The 25,183-nt window shown below is 46.8% G+C and overlaps 1 protein-coding gene across 2 annotated transcripts in view; it reads right to left on the bottom strand.

Moving 5' to 3' along the window:
* Window positions 1–25,183, bottom strand: part of col6a2 (collagen, type VI, alpha 2) — a 138,236-nt gene that overhangs the window by 62,898 nt on the left and 50,155 nt on the right. For both annotated transcript variants that reach the window (XM_067988107.1, XM_067988105.1), the window contains exons 8-17: window positions 23,479–23,505; window positions 21,643–21,669; window positions 21,439–21,483; window positions 20,123–20,176; window positions 16,358–16,420; window positions 14,019–14,081; window positions 11,462–11,515; window positions 9,612–9,647; window positions 3,440–3,502; window positions 2,300–2,362 (exon numbers count right to left, since the gene is read on the bottom strand). In XM_067988107.1, the coding sequence (XP_067844208.1) occupies window positions 2,300–2,362; window positions 3,440–3,502; window positions 9,612–9,647; window positions 11,462–11,515; window positions 14,019–14,081; window positions 16,358–16,420; window positions 20,123–20,176; window positions 21,439–21,483; window positions 21,643–21,669; window positions 23,479–23,505 (495 nt within the window). The remainder of the gene's footprint in view (window positions 1–2,299; window positions 2,363–3,439; window positions 3,503–9,611; window positions 9,648–11,461; window positions 11,516–14,018; window positions 14,082–16,357; window positions 16,421–20,122; window positions 20,177–21,438; window positions 21,484–21,642; window positions 21,670–23,478; window positions 23,506–25,183) is intronic.

Raw genomic sequence — 25,183 nt, 5'->3', positions numbered from 1 at the left:
CTGAGTTTCCTTTCCATCGATCCGAACGGAAATGAAATTAAATTAGTCCCACTCTTTCTCCATAATGCTGAAATTTTTTCCTTTTCAAGTATTTATCCAATTCCCTTTTGAAAGTTACTATTGAATCTGCTTCCACCGCCCTTTCAGGCAGCGCATTCCAGATCAGAACAACTCGCTGTGTAAAGAAATTTCTCCTTTCTTGCCTCTGCTTCTTTTGTCAATTATTTTAAATCTGTGCCCTCTGGTTACCGACCCTCCTGTTTCTCTCTATCTACTCATCAAAACCCCTCACAATTTTGAACACCTCAATTAAGTCTCCCCTTAACCTTCTCTGCCCTAAGCAGAACAATCCCGGCTTCTCCAGTCTATCCACATAACTGAAGTCCCTCATCCCTGGTACCATTCTAGTAAATCTCCTCTGCACCCTCTCTAAAGGACTTTCTGAGCAGGCTCTCTGGTAATCTCCAGGAGCTGAACCGAACATCGGGAGCCTTCAGTTCTAAACCGAAGTCCACTTATCCATTGATGTCTGCACCTCCTGATGTGGAGACATTAATTATGGAGGTTCGCAAGGTAATTACGGATGAGGAAGGCCATTCGGCCCATCTTAATAAGAGAGATCCTAATGCCACCCTCCATTGTAACATTTAATTGTTTCTTAAATGATTCCAGAGTTTTTGCCTTCACTACTCTATCTGGTAGTTTATTCCACACTTTGGTCACTCTTTGTGTGAAGAACTTCCTGATATCAGTCCTAAAATTGTTGTCTTTTACTGTGTCCCTCATTTGACTCCTAGTTTGATTTAAATGAATATTGCAGGTGAACACTTTCTATAACCTTAACTCCCTCATATCCCTCCATAAGTTCAGCTCACAGGCGTCTCATTTCCAGGCTGAAAAAGCCCACATTTCTCCAGTCTTTCCTCATGACTTAGACCCCTGACCACTGGGGATTAGCCACATGGCTCTTCTCTGCACTGCCTCCAGCATTTGAATGTCTCCCAGGTTTCTTGGTGAACAGAACTGGACGCACTATTCAAGGTGCAGTCTGACCAGAGCAGTACACACTTTAATCATTACTTCCTCTGACTTCTATTCTACTTTCTTGGCTTTGGAGTTCAACATCCTATTGGCTTTGTTGATTGCTGCTCTACTAAGACTCTTGGGTCTCTCAGCTTTATCCTTAGCTATTTCAGCATTATTCATGGAGGATGTGTGTTGTCTATTTTTTCTTTTTATGTGTAGCCCTTTACACTTTTCTGCATTAAACGTTATCTGCCACGGTTCTGCCCACTTTACACATTCTATCCAACTCATTCTCTAATTCCGCTGCCCCCCCTAGTTTGGTATCATCAGACCAGTTTGCATTGAGTTTCTGGATCCAGGTCATTGATGTATTTTAGAAACAGCAATGGTCCAACACCAATTCCTGAGGCACCCCACTCAGTACTTCCTCCCACTCCAACATAACTCCTCTAATTAGAACTTGTTGTTTCCTATCCTTCAACCAGTTTCTTATCCAGTCCTAGAGTTTACACTGAACGCCCACAACTCTGCGTTTGGTTAATAAGCCTTTCGTATGGCACTTGATCAAAAGCTTTATGGAAGTTGAGGAAAACCACTTCAATTGAGGAGGTTGGTCAGGATCTTCCCGTCCTGAATCCTCATTGATTGCTGATAACTAGGTTATTGTTGTATAGATGATCCTGATGTTTACTCCTGATCATTGGATTCACTATTTTGCGTGGAAGGGAATTAAGATTAATGGAGCTGTAGTTGCCTGTGTCTATTTTGTCTCCCATTTTGAATATGGGCACCACATTAGCCTGTTTCCAGTTTACTGGAGCCTCCCCAGTGCCCAGTGACTCCCCCATAAGAAGTGTCAGTGCCTCACAAATCTCCTCCCTAGTCCCTCTCAGCACTCTGGGATAAATACCATCTAATCCTGCGGATTTATTTGTTTGGAGCCCTTCTAGCCTTTCTGGAACTTTCATCTTAGTTATAATGATGAACTTTAGTTTTTGACGAATTTTTATCAATGGCAAAGGAAACCTCAGAACTCAATCCCTGATCCCATCCTCTGTTCCTTCTTTCTCACTCTTGTCCCATTTTTAGATTTGGTAAAATAAAGCAGTCCTACCCCATCCCTGCCCCAATAGCTTTGAATGGTCGTCTTCCATATCATTTAGGAAGTTATTTGAATAGTGCTTACAGCAGCATGAAAATTGCCAGAGAATACTGCAGCAGTTAATAGATTATCGTTACACTCATGTTCTGACATCACAAGGTAGTCCGTTACCTTCTCGCCTTTCAATCCGGCTTCACCTGCCAATCCTCGCACACCTTCAATTCCACTGTCGCCCTTTAATGGGACAAGAACATGTTTAATAAGTCAAGTCATTATCATTTCAGGTTTGAGCAGTGCTTTCCATGATTGTCATGGATGGGACAGAGCGCTACTTCTGAATAAGACACCTGCAAGACCAGAGCCACCCTGTTCAGTTCTTGCCAGAAATTCGACACCTCTGACATCCTGATTTCACCCCCCCCCCCCCCCCCCCCCTCCTTGGCTGCTCGTTTGTGTCCATCCATGTACTAAAAATAGCAGATCAGAATGGCTTCAACCCCTCTAAGCCTTGCCTTACAATAGCCTAGGGTTACCAACTCTGATTGGACGTATTCCTGGAGTTTTTTTCACATGGCCTCCCGCCTCCAACTGCCCCGCCCTGTCCAATGGCTCCTTTTTCCCATTTCCGATATTTCTATAACTAATAAACAAAAGTATTGAAAGAATATGAAAAAAAGCTTATTTTTTAATGCCCCTATGATTTTTCTCCCGGGTTTTTGCTTCAGGAGATTAATCTTCAATTCCTGGAGACTCCAGGGCAATCCAGGAGGGTTGGCAACCCTACAATCACCTTGCTTGGTACAATGCCTACAGACCCATTACCTCGAGGCACTGGTTCTGGGGAGCAGTGCTGCGTTCTACGCGAGGAAGCACTGCTTGTTTCCAAGAACCACCCCTTAGAGGGGGCAAGACCGCCAGGTGGCAAATATAAAGATTGCTGCCAATGGCAACAGCTGCCAATTTGTTCCGTCCGGTACAGCCAGGCTGAGTGATCCAGTGATTCTGCCGCAGGAAGTCTGCCAGCTCCCGGGCCAGTTCTCTGAAATTAAACGGCAAATTGTACCTCTCAAACCAACTACGCAGGAACAACGTAAATGGAGCTGGTCTCACTGCATCGGGGGCTCGAGCTGATTACAGGGCCATATCTGCTTCAAACGGGTTCTGTAATTTAAAGGGGGCATGACTGCTGAACTCTGAACCTCATGCAGAAAAACCCCTGGAAATTTTGGCTGTCCCTTTCCAAAAGCTCCTCTGCACATTTCATTTGTGTGTTGACAAGAAAGCTTTGAAAAAAAAAAAATCCACACTCACCTTTTCTCCTGGACTTCCTTTGGGTCCAGGAGCACCTTTGGATCCAAGGTCACCTCTGCGACCCTAATATTAAGATTGACGGAAAAAAAAATAAAGCTTAGAACTTCCCATTGCATTGCTGCCAAACAAAAGAAGGTCCCTCGCTTCCTGAAGCTTTCCGTGCCCACTAATTCTTTCTGTCTGCCTCTTTCTCTGTTTGTCTCTCTCTGTCTGCCTCTCGTGCACTTTTCTCGTATAATCTCTGCATCTGTTTGACTGCTTCTGCTAGATAATCAATGATTCCCTGTTTACAGTGGCAGCAGGTGAGGGCCGACCCCAGCTGAGGCTCCAGGTCGTGGTGGCTGGCTGACATGGTGGGAGGGGGGCGGGTGGTATTGCGGGGTTGGGGGGGGGGGGGGCCGGGTTGGTGAGTGGGTAGGGATCTCTCCCCTCATCAAGTGACATTGGTAGGTTGCAGGTCAGGCTGCTACAGTGGATCGGAGGAACAGGGAGCACAGGGCTGAGGCGAGGAGATGTGGGGGGGGTGGGGGGGTGGGTGGGTGGGGCAGGGGAGGGAGGTAGAAACGAGGAGGTGGGTGAGGAGGGGGTGGTGTTAAGGTCTGGTGCAGTTATGAGATGCGGTGGTCAGACTGTGAGTGGGTAGATGTGATAGTGAGTCGAGGGAGAGAGTGTGCTGTAGAAGGGAGTAACAGAGGGTGGGCCCAGGAACACGAACACCAAACGCCATTTGGGTTGGGGGCACGAGTTTGATAATTAGATATAGTCATTTCTGTCTGCAGTTTATTAATCTTTAAGTACAAAAAAACTGCAGCTGATAATTAATGATATAAACTAACTGTTTAATCTTAATAGTCCCAGAGATTGGTCAAGCAACAGCCTGACATAGCCATACTCACAGAATCGTACCTTTCAGCCAACGTCCCAGACTCTTCCATCACCATCCCTGGGTATGTCCTGTCCCATCGGCAGGACAGACCCACCAGAGGTGGCGGTACAGTGATATACAGTCAGGAGGGAGTGGCCCTGGGAGTCCTCAACATTGACTCTGGACCCCATGAAATCTCATGGCATCAGGTCAAACATGGGCAAGGAAACCTTCTGCTGATTATCACCTACCGCCCTCTCCCAGCTGATGAATCAGTCCTCCTCCATGTTGAGCAACACTTGGAGGAAGCACTGAGGGTAGCAAGGGCACAGAATGTACTCTGGGTGGGAGACTTCAATGTCCATCACCAAGAGTGGCTCGGTAGCACCACTACTGACCGAGCTGGCCGAGTCCTGAAGGACAGAACTGCCAGACTGGGCCTGCGGCAGGTGGTGAGCGAACCAACACGAGGGAAAAACCTATTTGACCTTGTCCTCACCAATCTACCTATCACAGATGCATCTGTCCATGACAGTATTGGTAGGAGTGACCACCGCACAGTCCTCGTGGAGACGAAATCCTGTCTTCGCACCGAGGACACCGTCCATCATGCTGTGTGACACACTACCACCGTGCTAAATGGGATAGATTCAGAACAGATCTAGCAGCTCGAAACTGGGCATCCATGAGGCGCTGTGGGCCATCAGCAGCAGCAGAATTGTATTCCAGCACAATCTGTAACCTCATAGCCCGGCATATTCCTCACTCTACCATTACCAACAAGCCAGGGGATCAGCCCTGGTTCAATGAGGAGTGTAGAAGAGCATGCCAAGAGCATAAGAACGTAAGAACTAGGAGCAGGAGTAGGCCAATCGGCCCCTTGAGCCTGCTCCGCCATTCAATAAGATCATGGCTGATCTGATCCTAACCTCAAATCTAAAGAACACAAGAAGTAGGAGCAGGACCCGGCCACTCGGCCCCTGGGCCTGCTCCGCCACCCACAGGGCCTTGACCGATCTGAACTCAGCTTCATGTCCAATTTCCTGCCCGCTCCCCGTAACCCCTAATTCCCTTTACTTCGAGGAAACTGTCTATTTCTGTTTTAAATTTATCTAATGATGTAGCAGCACCAGGTGTACCTAAAAATGAGGTGCCAATCTGGTGAAGCGACAACTCAGGACTACATGCGTGCTAAACAGTGGAAGCAACATGCTATAGACAGAGCTAACTGATTCCACAGCCAACGGATCAAATCAAAGCTCTGCCGTCCTGTCACATCCAGTCATGAATGGTGGTGGACAATTAAACAACTAACGGGAGGAGGAGGCTCCGTGAAAATCCCCATCCTCAATGATGGCGGAGTCCAGCACGTGAGTGCAAAAGACAAGGTTTGCAACCATCTTCAGCCAGAAGTGCCGAGTGGATGATCCATCTCGGCCTCCTCCCGATATCCCCACCATCACAGAAGCCAGTCTTCAGCCAATTCAATTCACTCCATGTGATATCAAGAAACGGCTGAGTGCACTGGATACAACAAAGGCTATGGGCCCTGACAATATTCTGGCTGTAGTGCTGAAGTCTTGTGCTCTAGAACTAGCTGCGCTTCTAGCCAAACTGTTCCAGTACAGCTACAACACTGGCATCTACTCGACAATGTGGAAAATTGCCCAGGTATGTCCTATCCACAAAAAGCAGGAGAAATCCAATCCGGACAATTACTGCCCCATCAGTCCACTCTCAATCATCAGCAAAGTGATGGAAGGTGTCGTCGACAGTGCTATCAAGCAGCACTTACTCACCATTAACCTGCTCACCAATGCTCAGTTTGGGTTCCGCCAGGACCACTCGGCTCCAGACCTCATTACAGCCTTGGTCCAAACATGGACAAAAGAACTGAATTCCAAAGGTGAGGTGAGAGTGACTGCCCTTGACATCAAGGCAGCATTTGACCGATTGTGGCACCAAGGAGCCCAAGTAAAATTGAGGTCAATGGGAATCAGGGGAAAAACTCTCCAGTGGCTGGAGTCATACCTAGCACAAAGGAAGATGGTAGTGGTTGTTGGAGGCCAATCATCTCAGCCCCAGGACATTGCTGCAGGAATTCCTCAGGGCAGTGTCCTAGGCCCAACCATCTTCAGTTGCTTCATCAATGACCTTCCCTCCATCATAAGGTCAGAAATGGGGATGTTCGCTGATGATTGCACAGTGTTCAGTTCCATTCGCAACCCCTCAAATAATGAAGCAGTTCGTGCCTGCATGCAGCAAGACCTGGACAACATCCAGGCTTGGGCTGATAAGTGGCAAGTAACATTCGTGCCAGACAAGTGCCAGGCAATGACCATCTCCAACAAGAGAGAGTCTAACCACTTCCCCTTGACATTCAACGGCATTACCAGCGCCGAATCCCCCACCATCAACATCCTGGGGGTCACCATTGACCAGAAACTTAACTGGACCAGCCACATAAATTTTGTGGCTACAAGAGCAGGTCAGAGGCTGGGTATTCTGTGGCGAGTGACTCACCTCCTGACTCCCCAAAGCCTTTCCACCATCTACAAGGCACAAGTCAGGAGTGTGATGGAATACTCTCCACTTGCCTGGATGAGTGCAGCTCCAACAACACTCAAGAAGCTCGACACCATTCAGGACAAAGCAGTCCCCTTGATTGGCACCCCATCCACCACCCTAAACATTCACTCCCTTCACCACCGGCGCACTGTGGCTGCAGTGTGCACCATCCACAGGATGCACTGCAGCAACTCACCAAGGCTTCTTCAACAGCACCTCCCAAACCCGCGACCTCTACCACCTAGAAGGACAAGAGCAGCAGGCACATGGGAACAACAGCACCTGCACGTTCCCCTCCAAGTCACACACCATCCCGACTTAGAAATATATCGTCATTCCTTCATCGTCGCTGGGTCAAAATCCTGGAACTCCCTTCCTAACAGCACTGTGGGAGAACCGTCACCACACGGACTGCAGCGGTTCAAGAAGGCGGCTCACCACCACCTTCTCAAGGGCAATTAGGGATGGGCAATAAATGCCGGCCTCGCCAGCGACGCCCACATCCCATGAATGATTAAAAAAAGTGTCCAGAATGTTTCAAAAAGCACGTAAGATATTTTGTCTATAGTTAAAATTTTATCAGTGCTTTCAGCAATAGAGATTTTCAAACTGTATTCTGCCTGTGGACAATCTGTCTGATGCATCATTCAATGCCTGCCATAACTAGAACTTTGGTGAAAAATATGATTGACCCTTCCCATTCTTTATATAATAATTTTATTTTGGCAAAAAAATGGTTTGTGACTGAATCAATCAGAGCCAACATTAGAGATAAGGGGGAGGGGGGTAATTTTCACTTCCAGCATAGGCGGCAAACTAATGATTACAGCTTCAATGGAAAGGAAAATCAAAGAGGGTGCGGAATGGGCGGTTGATCCACTACTGCCAGTTTTACACCCCCGGCAAAAGGGAAAATTACCCCCATGGCTCTGGAAACTGATTTATATTTCTGTGCCAGAACTAGGAACCAATCAGAAATGACACTGGAGACATGAGTTCTTGGATTTACCGGCCAAAGGTCACCTCCATGTTTTACATTCATATCTTCCTTCATGTTCAGGCTCCAAACTTTTAATAATGATTGATCTCCCATGGTACTGTTCATAGGCAGAACTTTTTAAAAAATTGCCACTCTTTGTGTAACTGTGTGTCTGCTTGTTCTGCACTCTCTAATTCTCTCCGTCTCACTGTCTTCAACTCTTTCTGTCTTACTTTCTCACTCTGTATGCATCTCACACATTTTCTCTGGTCTCTGAATCTGTTTGCTGGACTGTTTTTCACTTTTTTTATTTCTCCTCAAAGCCTATCCTTCCCTCTGTATGTTAGACGTACATTTTTTTCTTTGTCTCCCTCTCCGTTTGTCTTTTTGTGCAGTTGAATTTCCTCAGGGGATCTCAATGGGGTTTAATGTCCTCAAGGGATCTCTATTGGGTTTAATGTCCTCAAGGGATCTCTATTGGGTTTAATGTCCTCAAGGGATCTCTATTGGGTTTAATGTCCTCAGGGGGATCTCTATTGGGTTTAATGTCCTCAGGGGGATCTCTATTGGGTTTAATGTCCTCAGGGGGATCTCTATTGGGTTTAATGTCCTCAGGGGGATCTCTATTGGGTTTAATGTCCTCAGGGGGATCTCTATGGGGTTTAATGTCCTCAGGGGGATCTCTATGGGGTTTAATGTCCTCAGGGGGATCTCTATGGGGTTTAATGTCCTCAGGGGGATCTCTATGGGGTTTAATGTCCTCAGGGGGATCTCTATGGGGTTTAATGTCCTCAAGTGATCTCTATTGGGTTTAATGTCCTCAGGGGGATCTCTATGGGGTTTAATGTCCTCAGGGGGATCTCTATGGGGTTTAATGTCCTCAGGGGGATCTCTACGGGGTTTAATGTCCTCAGGGGGATCTCTACGGGGTTTAATGTCCTCAGGGGGATCTCTATGGGGTTTAATGTCCTCAGGGGTTTCTCTACGGGGTTTAATGTCCTCAGGGGGATCTCTATGGGGTTTAATGTCCTCAGGGGATCTCTACGGGGTTTAATGTCCTCAGGGGTTCTCTATGGGATTGTATGTCCGCAGGGGATCTCCCGATTTTCCACTGTAACTTTGGTGGGAGATCCGGGGAAACTGTAGGGAAATGGTGATTCCATAGATATTAAGCTGAAGTTACATTTAATGATCGACAGAACCTCTGGCAGTGGTAATGGCTGTGAATGGGGAAAATTGATTTATCAATTCATATTCAATATAATAAGAGTGGTTGGGAAAGGGTTTGATCCACTGATATTCTATATTGTGGTCGGGACGAAAGTCATTACATAAATCAGGAATACTTTGTCAGCAGCTTTACTACATGGCTGCATTTCAGTACCTGCCTGCTTCATTGCAGAGCACCTCTCTCTGTCTGTCTCAGCCTAACAAGAAACCTGTCAGCACTGTGTAAACAGGCTAATCTGTGTTCCTTTGAAATCCAGCAATAACCACCAATATCTGTGTGCCCGTGCATGCGTGTGTGCGTGCCTGCGTGCATAAGATCTCCTATCTATGTATATAAGACCGTGCTCATGGACAGAGATGTGTGACATTTTATGCATTAGCATCTCTGCTACATCCTTGTGTAAGTAAACATTGTTGGGTAATGTTCTATAATAGTTCTTAGCTTTTGGCTTCATTTCTAAAGTATTTGTGAGTTTATGACAATGCGTGTAAGTAAACAATATACTTTTTACGAAGAAAATAAAAATTACCACATCTCCTTTGGGCCCAGGAACTCCTTTGTTTCCCTGCGGAGTAAAATAAACAGTAGAACATCAGTTAATAAGAAGCCACTGTAAGACAGCGATTCATATATATTTTATCCAATCTACTATATTGTATTCCCCACTCATGCTGCAATCTCTTCTATACTGGGAAAACTAAATGCAGATTGGGTGATCCATTTGCCCAGCACCTCCATTTGACCAACCCTCTCCCATTCCCAGTCTTGCCTTTCCATCTTTGGCCTGTTACATTGCTCCAGCCAAGTTCGGCACAAACTTCAGGAAGAATATACACCTTCCTCCTGAGCACTCTGCAGGCCTCTGGTCTGAACACTGGGGTTCAAAGTTCAAAGGTCTCTGTTCCACTGCCAGAAAAGTGGCAGAGCACCACTCCTGGCCACCCGCAGCCACGGATGCCAATCCCATCCCAAATCCCATGGACGGGGTCGTTAACATGTCTGGAGTGGGCGCATTGCACCTATAAAGACACGTCAGTAACGCCCGCCCCCATCTGCCGGTCAAAGGGGGAACAGCACAAAACCACCTCACTGGAAGCACCTGGACCGAAGAAAGAGTGGCCCAAAGGTCATTGGCTCCAATGGTTGGCATAACTCTGGTACAACAAGGTGAGAACCCTTCCATGATCAATTGCCTTACATTTGGCAAGGTTTTCGGGAGCCTCAGTGAGAGTCATGCTAGCTCTTCGCTGGTGCGAGATCCGCTGAGGGCTTTTTAAATCACGTGAAGGGAGGAATTCCTGGAGTAGTTCGTGAAATAACAGGCGGACGATCCAATGCTCCTAGTTCTAGGTCCACGTCAAAGTTAAAAGTTAGGCCCAGAGGCCGCGAAGGTTAAAGGTAACAGTTGTAATGAAGCCACTGATGTTTCCTTCGAATTATACAATTGTTAAATATGCTTATTCCCAACTCATATGAGGTTTAACGTAAACAAGGAGTTGCAAGCAAGGTGCAAAATACAAATGTTCATTTTTATTTAGAGGCTTTTTCTTAAATCAATGGCTTCTGAAATTAAACATTTAAAAGTAACCAGTAATGGCAGAGAAAATAAAAGACAAGAAATGTTGAAGAAAAAGAAAATCGAAAGGCAAATAAGGGAAAGAGAAGATGAGGTATAATAAAAAAAAGGAAAGAAAGGGGTGGAGATAGAGAAAGATCGAAGGTGGTATAGAAAGAGAGGAAAAAGAATGGAGAGAGATAGAGAGGTACAAGAGAGACAGAAAGAGAGGGAGAGAGCGAGGAAAAGAGGAAGATAAAGATGTAGGGAGGAAGCAGAGAAAAAAAGAAAGGCTGATAGTGAACAATTAATTGGTCAACAGTGGTAAGAGGTAGAGAAGAGAAAAATATAGAACGGTAATGAAGAACGCAACAAAGGGGAGAGAAAAAGAGAAGCAGATAGAAAAAGGAGACAGAGAGAGAGAGGGAGAAAGAGGCACTAAACAGAATGCAAAAGGAAGAAAATGAAAACAGAAAAACAACTAGACAATGAAAGAATCAAAGAAAAAAAGGATACAGCAACATTCAGAGTGAAGTTAGAAGAGAAAGAAACAAGAAAATATAAGAGCAGAAAGAGAGAGGCAGAATCAGTTAGTGAGAATTGAAGAGAATAAATTAATGAATAGAGGAAAAAAAGTCATGAAGATTCTACAAGAGAGTTTGTGGAGAGATTTTCTAACAGTCCTTATTGTGACTGGGGATAGCTTCTTCCTACCTATCTGGACTACACTGAACCCAGGGCCTAAGGTTCAACCTCCAGCGTTGGAAAACAGTGTAGACCCCAGATCCCACTGAGCTATATTTGGCTTGAGTATATAAAATTACCCTTGCACCCTTCGAACCCATTAGTCCTGGACGTCCTGCAGGTCCCACTGGTCCCTAAGTAAAAAGAAAAGATGTTAATAAAAGAAAAGTGAAGGGACAGGACAACACTGTAAACGTTTACAATTATATGCTGACTCAATAGATTGCTCCTCATCTTCCTCCTGGGGATACAATCCCCACTATTGTTGTCAGAGGAGAGGAGTACATTTCTTCAGAATGCAACAGACTGAGAGACAACAGGACACTCCTGTGAGCTGTTTCATTTAAGAAAGGAAGACTTGCATTTATATAAAGCCGTACACAACTTCAGGGCGTTACAAAGTGTTTTACAGCCAATGAAATACTTTTGAAGTGCCATCACCGTTGTAATGTAGGAAATGCGGCAGCCAATTTGCACACTGCAAGGTCCCACAAACAGCAATGTGATAATGATCAGATAATCTGTTTTTAGTGATCTTGGTCGAGGGATAAATATTGGCCAGGACACCGGGGAGAACTCCCCTGCTCTTCTTTGAAATAGTGGCATGAGACCTTTGATGCCCACCTGAGAGGGCAGACAAAGCCTCGGTTTAACATCTCATCCGATAAAGTGCACCTCCGACAGTGCAGCACTCCCTCAGTACTGCACGCCTAGATTTTATGCTCAAGACTCTGGAGTGGGACATGAGCCCACGACCTTCTGATTCAGAGGAGAGAGTGCTGCCCACTGAACCCGAACAACAATTGGCACAATGTGGCTAGGACCTTCACGTGTCAGCTGACACACTAACCAAAACCACCATGGTGCAAAATGGGCTGGGAAAGCACTGCATGATGGTAGTTTACTCACAGCCAATTGTTTTCTGTAGCTATCCACAAAATATTAAAAAATTCTGGGGGGAAAGTTTCAACTCATGGCGATTAGGTTTGCCCACCCATTGTAGAACCCACCCGCCCAGATAACACTCTACTGTATGCTTCGGAGCTCTGAATGGGAACTGGAGGCCGGGTTGCTGTTAAGCGTTGGTGGACCTACATTACAAAGCGTGATGGGCAATGTCAGGGGAACATTGGAAAAGGCGTGGGCCATTCAGCCCCTCGAGCCTGTTCCACCATTCAATTAGATCACGGCTGATCTGAATCTCAACTCCATTTACCCACCTTTGATCCCTATCCCTTGATACCTTTACCTAATAAAAAGGGGGATCAACTAGGTTAGTATAGAGTGATGCAGAAACAACATGGAACAATCAGATTATTTGGATGCAGTCGAAATGAACCTTGGGTAACAGGACCTCTTCATCCAGCATTGGACTAACCACCTTAGTTGGATTACGGGAAGCTACATATCACACGCTAAATCATCACCAATTATCTGCTACATGCAGCCATTGCAAGATGGCACCAATCCCCCTACACAGCAGTAGATATGTGGAATAGACTTTTAGCTACATTAGCCAATCCTATTCTGAACCTTTAAAGAGTGACAAGATGGTCCACCAGTTATGAAAGAGACTGAAGGTTTATAAAGGTAAGGGGAAGGACCATCAAATACTCTGTGGAGCAGTATGTCTGCAGTTCTGATGGACTACGGGAATGCCTTCTCATCTATGCAATCACCCTAAGGGTCAGAAAGAACTTTGAGAGCAGTTTTTTTTATTCTTCATGTGATCATTAAAGTGACAGATATTAATACTGGAGAATGGAATGCTTTTACACTTTGGGACACCAGCGGTGGGAATTTCCTTGGACTGTTTCCTGCTCCACCACCGTAACGTCGACAGAAGACCTAGTTACAAATGGATACAAGGTTCCTGCTGAACTTCCACTGATCATTCACAGGTCAGGTACAGGAAAGCCAGATGCAGAGCTGAAGCTCCCTCTCCTCTGCCCCAACTAAATGTCTCGTCCCCAACCCAAGTAGAGCTTCCCCTACTGCAGGAGTGTCAATTTTCCACTTCCCACGTGGCTATGGATCACAGCTTAAGTGACATTACCAAGTTTAGTGCAAATTTGCTTTATTATGGACAGCTTTCTGGTGTTAATTCAGAACCATTAGGAGCTAAGATGAGACTCCTCAAACTCAATTCACCATAGGACCTACAGAGAGGAAACTTTCGCTCCATCAGTATGGGTTGTACTTGAACCCAGATCCCAAAGGTAAAAGGTCAATGTCCTAACCCAGTCCAACTCATTCCAGAGACTGCTCTTCTTGGAGATTCCCTTGATCTCCAGATTCGCTACAAACTAGGGAAAGTCCACAACCTTGCACGTGAAATCCAATGGGCCGAATAGTCTTTTCTTGCTCCATGCTTTCCTCGTTATCACACAGCTAACCCCCTGTAATTTCCCCCAAAATATCCCTGATGGGTTAAAGAGTTGCAACTACTGTCATGAAACCTGTCCTCTCCTTTAGAGGCAGTAAGTGAGCACTTTGCAGAAGAAAATCTGGTGGATGAAAGAACCTAAAGAACTATCCCAACGCCTCCTCCCCTGTATCTTTAGCCAATACTTGTACAATACTGCCCTCAGCATCTATAACGACCAGTCTACGTGTTATGAATTGTATCACAATCACCTTAGGACCTTTGTCTCCTTGAGAGCCGGGAGGTCCGCTTCTTCCTGGTCGACCAACATCTCCCTGAAAGAAAGCACAACATTACTCAATAATTCTTCTGCTGTGTGACCCCCTGGACCTCATACAATAGCTACTGTAACATGGCTAGAAGATTGGATTGGCTCAACAGTCTGCACATAAAGTTAATGGGGCTTCCAGTGTAAAAGAGGCCATTCGGCCCAACAGGTCCATGCCGGTGTTTATGCTCCACACGAGTCTCCTTCCACCCTACTTCATCTCACCCTATCCGCACATCCTTCTACGCTCTTCCAGTTGGGCCCGTGCAGTACGGAATCTGGGCCCGAAAACAGGCTCAGATGAATTTACAGCCCAAAGGCACCATAGTTTAAGCAGCGTTGGGCAGGATGTCCAAGTACACCACAAGTAAGCTCAATTCCATCCTTGGGTATTTTTTGATATTCATCAGGATAAAGCAATGGCTTTGCTGAGAAAGAATGGGGTAGAAATTGGAGCTCGCTACATCTGTCCTACAGGCGAAAAACAGGCGCAATGAGGCCTGACTTCGGGGATTGAAGTCCTGCGCCCCAAGCACACCTGAAAAACGGCTGACTCGAAATTGGGATGAGCTGTTTCTCAGGCGTCTCTGGTGGCTGTCTAAAACAGGCATTAGGGGGGAGAAATTTGATAGGGGCCGTTTTTGGGCACAGGTAGCGTGATGTGCTGTTACCCCACGCCCAATGGCCCCCGCGCCCAATGGCAGGACGCAAGTTTCGGCCGACCTAAGGACTCACCTTCAATCAGCGTTCTATTCCAGGCCTTGCGTGGGGAATCAATGCAGTTCGCACTTTCCACCATCAGGGGGAGCTCAATCTCTTAAAGGAAGGATGTTTCTTACAAATCTCTTAAAGGTAGCCGGTACCTGTTATTTGCTGAAACTCACAGTCTACTGTATGTGCGGAGATTACACATCGCACATGTAAAACACAGATGCAGGTCCCATCCCTATGTTTACACACTGATGAGTTATGTTAAAACATTAAATAAAGTTGCGCACTACTAAATCCCACATCCTCCAATCAGCACTCCAGACCTCACCAATCTGCCGATCTGAGTTTGTGCCAGGCCTGGGAGAGAGCATGCACCAAGGTTTTCTGCTGATGCACTAGAGACCTTGGTGCAAGAGGTGGACAGAAGGAGGGACATCCTATATCCGCAGGGGGGTGGGGGGGGGGGGCGAGGCCCTCCAGATATTTCCCCAAAGGCAGTGGGAGACAGCGGGGGACGAAGTCAATGCCAGGCGCACAGCATCATGAACATGGATGCAGTGCAGGAAGAAGTTCAATATTTTGACATGAGTGGTCAAGGTGAGTGAGGTCAACTGTCAAGTGGCGTCTCCGACCAACTGCACCAAGCACGACAGCCCCATCACCCACATACCAACAAACTCTTTCCATCAGTACTCAACTCTTCCAACCAGATGCTTCCTCTCACCCTTACACATTATCACTGTTGCAAGCTGTCCACTCACAACTCTCAGGCCACACACACTGACAGCTATTCAACCATGACAGGCACATCACCCAGGCACACATCACGCTTTCTTGCAGAAGGTGGCGCATATCAGGAGGCAGCAAGTGGCATTTAGCCCCTCAAGCCTGTTGCGCATTCAATGAGGTCATGGTGGACCTATGACCTAACTCCATATACCCACCTTAGCCCCACATCCCTTAATATGCTTAGTTCACAGAAATCTATCAATCTCAGATTTAACTTTCACAAGTGAGCTAGCATCAGCTGCCGTCTGGAGAAGAACGTTCCAAACGTCTCTCACAATTTGCGTGTAGAAGCATTTCCTAACTTCACTCCTGCATGTCCTGGCTCTAAATGTTAGGCTAAGTCCCCGCGTCTTAGTTTTCAAGTCTAGGAGACCTCCAAAAACAGGTACAAATGTTTCGGCAGCCAGAAGCAATAATCCAGCCGCTAACCTGTAAATCCTGCATTGTCCCTTCAAATAGCGCCGGTGGGGGGTCCTCCAGGCACTCTAAGACACGTTCAGATGGTCAGGGTTAAGACTGTGTGTTGAGACATTTTGGGACTTATCACTTTAAATCAGCGTTGCACACTGACTGAAGCCATTTTCTCCCTACTTTACATGATTCCAGCGTTCGTTAACTGCGCCTAAGCTAACTCCTATACCAAGATGGTGTCTGGCGCACGTCGTGCTGGCGCATCCAAGACACCATCTTGGATGCCCGAGGGGCCGAGTAGTGCCGAAACAACGGGCGCTACACGGCCCAATTTAGCGCCCCTCGGTCTCTGAAACACGATCACACACAAACCTTAGGCCCAGGATCACCAGCAAATCCTCGATCTCCAGCTTCTCCAAGAAAACCAGGGGCTCCCTATGAGCAAGTGAATCACAGCTTCATGAGGAGACATCACACACGATAAGGAATTAGAAGCATTAACCCTTTTAGTGCTACATTGCCCAGCACTCTTCGAGGAACCACATCAGTGTTTAGAAATTCACAGCTGTTTGGTAAATCCTCGGCTACCAGTCAGGTGGGCTACATTTTAAAACGGTAGGAGGTCTTCCAGCCACTTCTTTTATTAAATATGATTATTAAACTAGATCGGTATTGAGGCCGTGAGGTTCTGAGCCGATAGCCACATGCTAGATACGTACTGGAAGAAAGAAAGACTTGCATTTATATAGCGCCCTTCATGACCTCAGGATGTCCCAAAGCATTTTACAGCCAGTGAAGTGCTTTTGAAGTGTAGTCACTGTTGTAATGTAGGAAACGTGGCAGCCAATTTGCGCACAGCAAGATCCCACAAACAGCAATGTGATAATGACCAGACAATCTGTTTTAGCAATGCTTACATAAAATTACATAGAGTTTACAGCATAGAAACAGGCCATTCGGCCCAACTGGTCTATGCCAGTGATTATGTTCCACACGAGCCTCCTCCCACCTTACTTAATCTCACCCTATCAGCATATGCTGGTTGAGGGATAAATGATGGTCAGGACAATGGGGAGAACTCCACTGCTCGAAATAACGCCGTGGGATCTTTTACATCTACCTCAGAGGGCAGACGGGGTCTCGGTTTAATGTCTCATATGAAAGACGGCACCTCAGACAGTGCAGCACTCCCTCAGTACTGCACTGGAATGTCAGCACAGATTTTTGCGCTCAAGTCTCTGGAGTGGGACTTGAACCCACAACCTTCTGGCTCACTGGGTCACGGCTGGAAAGGTGTTGCTTTTATCAGAGAGCTCCAGATTGGAGTGCTAACAGCCAGTGTGTTAAAAGTCCGATCTCCCAAGAGCTGAGCAGTGTCTGGGAGACAGTGATCTGCTGTGTGAGAAGCCAGTTGAATGCTGGTTGCCAAGCCGACTTTAATGGATGGGGATCTTGGATCTAGAAACAAGGACACCCGCTCCTGCTGAATGAATGATGGCACCCAACTAATGGAGGCTTTGGCTGTTGACACCTAAAGGGCTTGGGAAGGCCTCCACCAGATCTCAAACGTTAGAGGTTGCCCAATGATTTTTCACCTTTCAGAGATACTTTCATGAGGAGAAACAACAACAACAACGACAACAACAACTTGCATTTATACAGCACCTTTATCGTAAGAAAACGTCCCAAGGTGCTTCACGGGAGCATTATCAAATAAAATTTGACATTGAGCCACATGAGGAGATGTTAGGACAGGTGACCAAAAACTTGGTCAAAGAGGTAGGTTTTAAGGAGGAGAGAGAGGTAGAGAGGCAGAGAGGTTTAGGGAGGAAATTCCAGAGCTTAGGGCCTAGACAGCTGAAGACACGGCCGCCAATGATGGAGCGAAGGAAGTCGGGGATTTGCAAGAGGCCAGAATTGGAGGACTGCAGAGATCTCGGAGAGTTGTAGGGCTGGAGGAGGTTACAGAGATAGGGAGGGGAGAGGCCATGGAGGGATTTGAATATGAGGATGAGAATTTTAAGATCTAGGCATTGCCAGGCCGGGGAGCCAATGTAGGTCAGCGAGCATAGGGGTGATGGGAGAATGGGACTTGGTGTGAGTTAGGATACAGGCCACTGAGTTTTGGATGAGCTGAAGTTTATGGAGGATGGAAGATCAGAGACCGGCCAGGAGAGCATTGGAAAAGTCGAGTCTGGAGATAACAAGAGCATGAATGAGGGTTTCAACAGCAGATACACTGAAGCAGGGGCAGGGATGGGCGATGTTATGGAGTTGGAAGTTGTCGGTCTTTGTGATGGAGAGGACATGTGGTTCGAAGCTCAGCCCAGGATCAAATAGCACAACGAGGTTGTGAACAGTCTGGTTCAGCCTCAGACAGTGGCCAAGGAGTGGGAATCGAATCAGTAGGAAGGGAACGGAGTTTGTGGCAGGGGCCGAAGACAATGGCTTCAGTCTTCCCAAGGTTTAATTGGAGGAAATTGCAGCTCATCTAGGACTGGATGTCGAACAAGCAATCTAACAATGCAGAGGGAGTGGAGGGGTTGAGAGAGGTGGTGGTGAGGTAGGGCTGGGTGTCATCATGGTATATGTGGAACTTGTCTTCACAACGTGCCCTCGAGGGGCAAAATATAGTTGGGCATATTGTATGCATTGCAAGTCCTTCCCCTTTAATACTGTTACAATATAGGGAATAAGATCAGAGGCTAATAATGAGGTCCCTGCTCTGTACCTCAATTAGTACACACATATTTCCCTCACAGTGTACTAAAGCTGCAATGAATACTCGCTCACTTCCTACCCTAAGAAGTTACTTCTTTTGGCTCACATGTTCACCTTTAATATATAAAGATGATCTATCTGTCCTATAATGACTAGAGCTGTGGTTCTTTAGGATCTATGTACACATTTTTTTAAGACATTAAGATGAAGGGCCAAGGCACATAGTGCTGGACACCAACAATGTTGTAAACAATAAAAGCGAAGGGGGAGTAAGTCAGGAAATAAGCTCAGGTTTATAAAGCCACATAACTGCACAAGGGAGGATAAACAGTTTTGAGGCCTTGGGGAAGTAAGTTGGAGTGGGAGACTGTGTGATGGGCCTTGATTGCAATACAGTAAGGATGCAGTGAGGAGGGGGCACTTAGGATGGTTTATTTGCAGTTTAGGAGGAACAAGTGGGGAATTTACAGAGTAGCACTAGCTAAAGTAGTATGGGAAGAATAGACAGAAATAAGTAAGGTTAAGATGGAAGAGAAAGAGTTCAAAGGCTGGAGGATTTGGCAAGCTTCTTTTGTATCCTGTCCTGGAATGTGAGAAAGGTGGCAGATATTAGAGATGTGTCCAAAAACTAGTGTTGGGCTTTGGAGAGATCCAAGAGTTGGTGAGAAGTATTCAGCATGAAAGCGGAAACCAAGCTTCTGAGAGGCAGATTTAGTAATAGAAGAAACATGAGAGTTCCACTTGATGTCAGAGAAGATATTTAAGCCAAGAACAGCAGTAGGTGAGGAAGGACTAAGGGGAGAGCTCAAAAGGGAAGAGGTGCTGATTGTTGGTTAGACTAGCGGGACATGAAGAAAACATATTTTAAAGAATTGAAAGAAAGAAGATTTTCATTGTCCCATCGAATGGTATGAGGGAGATCAAGATACAGCCATTGGAGGGATGGAGGTTTGTGTGCACTGAAGGAATATCATCTCAGAGAAGTTATGCCATATCGGAAATGAAGCCATCGCGATTCTGAGGATTGGTGGTTGTGTGAATTGAAGGGCTATGGTCTGAGAGAAGATGATGAATGTAAACTTGAATCAACAGCAAGAATGGGTAGAGTTGGGCAATGAATGGATGAGGTCACAGACATAAAAAGAAAGGAAAAGAACAAACTTAGGAGGTTGAAAGATGAGTGGAGGCAGTGCGTGATTTTAGAATCTATATTTAAAATGGATATCGCATGGTGCTTTTCAATTTTACAAAGCTATTCTTAAACAGACTCAAAAGAGATACTCTTGGATGAGGAAAAAAAACCCAAACCCCCTCCCCCACATTGTAATGGTCTGAATTACTGAGGGTAATGATCTTCAACACGGTTATCTAACCTCACAATACTCCGAAGAACAATTAATGATAAAAATAAATTACCATGTCACCAGGGTCTCCCTTGCATCCTGGAGCCCCAATACGTCCCATTTTTCCCTGAATTCATCAATACAAAAAGCACAATGTTTATTCAGATTCCTTTGAACGATTTAAACTTGTCACCAACACCCAGCAGCATTCACATTTACTGTGCTATTTGATCCAAATTGATACAATCTATGATATACACAATCAACATTTTGCATTGCACTTTAAAGGTGTAACAAATGGGTTTACCGCATGTACTTTGTCACATACTGTATAGAACAGTTGTAATATGTAGGTATACCATAGACACTGTCACATACTGCATAACACAGTTATAATACATGGGAATACAATATACACTGTCACATACAGTATAGCACAGTTATAATACATGGGTATACCGCATGCACTGTATCGTACACTGTATAGCACAATTATAATACATGGATTTATCATATACACTATATCATATACTGTATAGCACAGTTTTAATATATGGGTTTATCATGTGCACTATATTATAATGTATTGCAGTTATAATACATGGGTATATTGTATACACTGTCACACGCTGTATAGCACAGTTATAATACATGGGTATACTGCATGCACTGTCATATTGCAGTGCACTGTCCAAGTTACAATACATGGGTATATCATATCTATTGTTTGCTTCATTGCTTTTCTCCTTCCTTTCCTTTGTGCAGTGTGGTCTTTCTAATTTGAAGTGATTGGTTGACATGTGGGAGGGTCTCCCAAAGGTGCATTTAGGTGGTCTTATCTAGATAAACAATTTTCAACCAATCAAAACTCTGGCTTCACAAACATCATTTGCACACAGGAAACAATCCTCTCTATGGGCGAGTGAACACAGATCTTCCTGCGCCCACTGAGGTTGGGGGTGTTAGTGTTTGGGGATGGACCAGGCTGCAGCTCAGTTAGATACACATTAAAGCTCCAAATACTCTACCCCAACAAGGCAGACCTCTGAAGAGAACTCCTCGTGTACTAATGCAGCAACTGAACACCTCTCTTATCCATTTGCTACAGCCCACCAACCATCCTGTGAGGTGATGGCGAGTTCAGTGGTGAATTGAAGGCCCATTAGGAACTGGGCTGAACATTCAGAGACTCATTTCACATACCACCCTTACAACCATCAGGAGAGCTTTTCAACCTCTCAGTCTGGGCTGGATTTGAATCTCGCTCCTGGAGGTGACCCCTCCGCACTCGGTCCTCAACAGTACTGTTTCACACTGTACCAGACACTACTCATCCCTAATACACGACCGTTCGGTTCACTTGGCCCCACATCGTATTGAAGAGCCTACCTTCTGTCCGTTAATCCCATCCCGACCTGGTAATCCAGCAATACCCTGGAGGATACAATGGGTCGAAGTGTTAGGGATGTGTAGACAGTGCCACGACTTAAAACAGGAAAAATATTAAACTGAACTAACTAATGAGAGAGGGAGAGAGAGAGAGAGAGAGGAGACAGGGAGAGAGAAAAAGAGGACGAGAGAGAGAAATCTCACCTTCTTCCCTTCACTTCCGATTTCACCCTATAATCATCAAAAAGGGAACATGTTAATGACAATATTTGATATGATGTTGCCTAGCATTTCTTGTTGCAAGCACCCATTCTGCAGTCGTATTAAGGCACCTTTCATCCAATGAAAGATCTTAGGCCAATTCATGCAGGTGCGAGCAACATCGTTAAGCAAGAAACATTTTTTCACCTTGAAATGTTTCCCCAAATTCATTCATGTGGTTTCTACAACTTCAGAACAAAACGGTTTACTGGCTGAAGTTCAGCTTTGCGACGGGGTTTGTTTCCTTTTTTTTCGACGTTCTGATTCCTCCGCGCAGGTCCGAGATGCCGGGCGCCCTCCCGTGCCCGCCAAGCGCGTGACGCTCGCTCCCAACTCGGTAAAGGGAAGGCTCTAGCGCCGAGGGTCGCTGGGGCCGGAATTGGCGCTAACCGGGTGACAAGGGCCTCAAAATGGAGACAGTAGACTTGCCGCTATATTAATGGCGAAGCTCCGGCCGCCACCATTTTGAAAGGGGCCTAACCCCGGGCGGCCGGAGCACCTGCCTGAAATGGACGGGAGGCCTCTTACCCACGCAAGTCGGAGTCTGAATGACGTGTTAGGACGCCAACTGCGATTTGACGGGACACATGGGCGGAGCCCGTGTGTACTGGTGTTGAGTGGCCTAAACAGTAGTTCTTAAAGGGCCGCTGCTGTAATAGCCGCAAACATAATTTTTACACTTGTATATTTGTGGAGCCAAAAGAAGCAGGAGTGTTCCTAATGGCTCCACAAAATTACTGTGGGCCGCTGCCGGCCCGGGCTTGCCCCCTTCGACCTTGCTCCCCCCCCCCCCCTCCCCCAAGTCTCACCTATAGCCCAAAACCATCAAGTTGCCTCGAGACGTCCATTTGGCGTTGGTCGGAGCCAAACGAGGCCAGGACCTCAAAACGGTGGCCGCCTTTTCCGCTGCTGGAATGGATGGCTTGCAAGTGTGTTCCGCCAGTCCTTAAACCAATCGTTACCCATTACAAACATGGAGGGGGGGGGGGGGGGGGGGGGGGGGAGGTGGGGAAGGGGAATTGGGCATCAACGCGCCCATTTTTCAAGTGTGAAATAAGCGACCCGAATACAAAAATCAGGGTCGCGATCTCCCACACCCGACTGACACCCGAGGTGCGCCTCACGCAAAATTGAATCAGGCGACTATTTGTCGCCCAGGGCGTCCGCCTGAAACATGCTGGTGTTGTTTATGCAAATCAGGGTCCTGCGCCAGTTTTAGGACCCCCGTTGTGAAACTGGACAGTTCTTCCGGGACTAGATCGGCTCAACCAGCCGGCCCTTAAAAGGGAGGATGAAAATAGGCCTATAGCTGTCGTAAATTTTTTGTATTCTGTGGAGTTGGAAAGAGTAGGAATGCTCCCCCTGTTGGCTCCACAAATCAACTGCGGGCCACTGCCAGTCCTGGTCTTGCCCCTTCTGCGCGTTACCTCTACCCCCACCACCCCGCGCCCTCTACTCCCCCAAAATAGCACCTGCCTGAGGGCCGCTGCTGGCGACTGGCGCCCGTAGCAGGCCCAGCTCGCTGCCGCTGGGAACGGCGAGCTGCTTCGGGATGCCCAGTCAGCGCCCGCAGCTCACCAGCTAAATGCAGATTTGGCACGGGCCTCGTGCCGCTCATTTCCAGGGCACAAGTCCAATTTCTCCGCCCAGGTTTCGGAGACCGAACTGAGGGGGCCCCCTTCGAAACACGTCCACAATGTCACCCAGCTTCTAAAAGGGCTTATGTCATGTCAACGTTTGTATGTGAAGACGGAGGTGAATATTTAGAAGGTGTCTTACCTTTTCACCCAGCAAGCCTGGGTAACCCTGGGAAAGGGAGAAAAAAGGAATAAGATTAGCATAACCGATCAAACGTGGGTGCCTGGCATGTTTCAACAGAGCGAGTGCGAAGTGTGAGAACCATTTATGATAAACTTGTACACAGTTATCAGTGCGATTTAAAGAATAATGAGCTCATCGAGTTGAGAGATAGGGTTTTGGGGAATGGAACATTTTCCATTTAGACACCCAGGGGTAGACTTTCACCTTCGTCGCCCGGGCGCCACCCTGGCTGAGCGAATCGGCCGCCTGTTGTAGAACTCACCCGTTTTTCATTCTATTGAAATCAACGGAATGAAATCGGGCAAGTTCTACAATGGGTGGGTGATTCGCTCCACCACTCAGGCATTGAAGATGGCAATCTACCCCTCCACCCAGTGTCAACATCGAGACCACCCAGGTCAGGTGCAGCATACTTAGATGCTGAGCATCGGGATGATTTTCCTCTTGGGACCTCTGACTGGCACAGGGGTACTGCACTAGTGCTTTGCCTATGAGGGGAGGGGAGACGTGCTCATAATCATCTAGCCTGAGTCAACTGCGTGATGCAGGCACACTCCTGGGAGGGGCCTTGGGCTGGGATCGGGGGTGGACGTCGGAGCACTGCTCTAGGCCTCAAGAGGCCTTTAGCTGCTTTGGGCCTGGACCTACTGGCTGCTGGACGGCAGCAGTCAGAGGCCCTGAAAACTTCTTGGAGCAGAGTGGGGATTAATAGTGCCGAAACGTACAATACCTTAGTCTTCTTTGATTGTCAGGCTGCTGTCAGGATCATCCAGTCTGTAGAGGGCCCCGACATAAGCTCTGTCACCAGATTTCTACGGGCACCCTATTCGGGCCCCCCAACAGGCAGGCAAGGAGGAAAACGAGCTCGGAGGGCGGGAACGCCCCTCTCTCCATGTTAACATTCTGACACTCGGCATGGGCCTACCCCAGGCCTAGGCTCTTATATCGTTCCAGGAAAGCTCAGAGAACTTAAGGGGAAGCTAGATAAGTGCACAAGGATGAAAGGAATGGAAGGATTATGCTGATGGGGTGAGCTGAAGTAGAATGGGAGGAAGCTCGTGTGGAGCATAAACACCGGCATGGACCAATTGGGCCTGTTGCTGTTCTGTAAATTCTATGTAAAGAACTGTGGGAGGCAGTGTAGTAGGAATGCAGACCCTTCGCGTTGGCTCTCCGTCCATCCCTCCAGGTGCCTCTTTACTGCAACCGGGGAACTGAACTATCCCCAGTGTGCGTCGAAGAGGACAGCTCCCTCTACTCTGCCCAACAATGCGTCTCAGTCCCCCCAACTCGGAGCAGCACTCCCTACGGTACCCGCGGGACTTTACTCTACCTCCCATGCCGGCTCTCCTGTGGCCTCTGAGCGAGATTGACAGTTTCGGGTTGAGTTAGGGGAAGTATTTTTGCGCTGTGGGCTCACACCCTCTGGGCTCAGACTGACTCAACTCATTCCACATGGAAGAGACTTTCATCCCATCAGGATTATGGACATGGGACAATTATTCACAGGTGGAACTATTTGAGAGGCATCTGTAGATAGCAACGCTTACATTATATAGTTTACATATTTCACAGCGTAGTGGTCATGATACTGGACTAGCAATCTAGAGAACGTGAGTTCAAATCCCACCATGGCAGTTTGAGAATTTCAATTCAGTTTTAA

This window comes from Heptranchias perlo, chromosome 7 (genome assembly GCF_035084215.1).
Source record: "Heptranchias perlo isolate sHepPer1 chromosome 7, sHepPer1.hap1, whole genome shotgun sequence".
NCBI classification, from domain to species: Eukaryota; Metazoa; Chordata; class Chondrichthyes; order Hexanchiformes; family Hexanchidae; genus Heptranchias; species Heptranchias perlo.
This window is presented reverse-complemented; position numbering and strand designations above follow the sequence as displayed.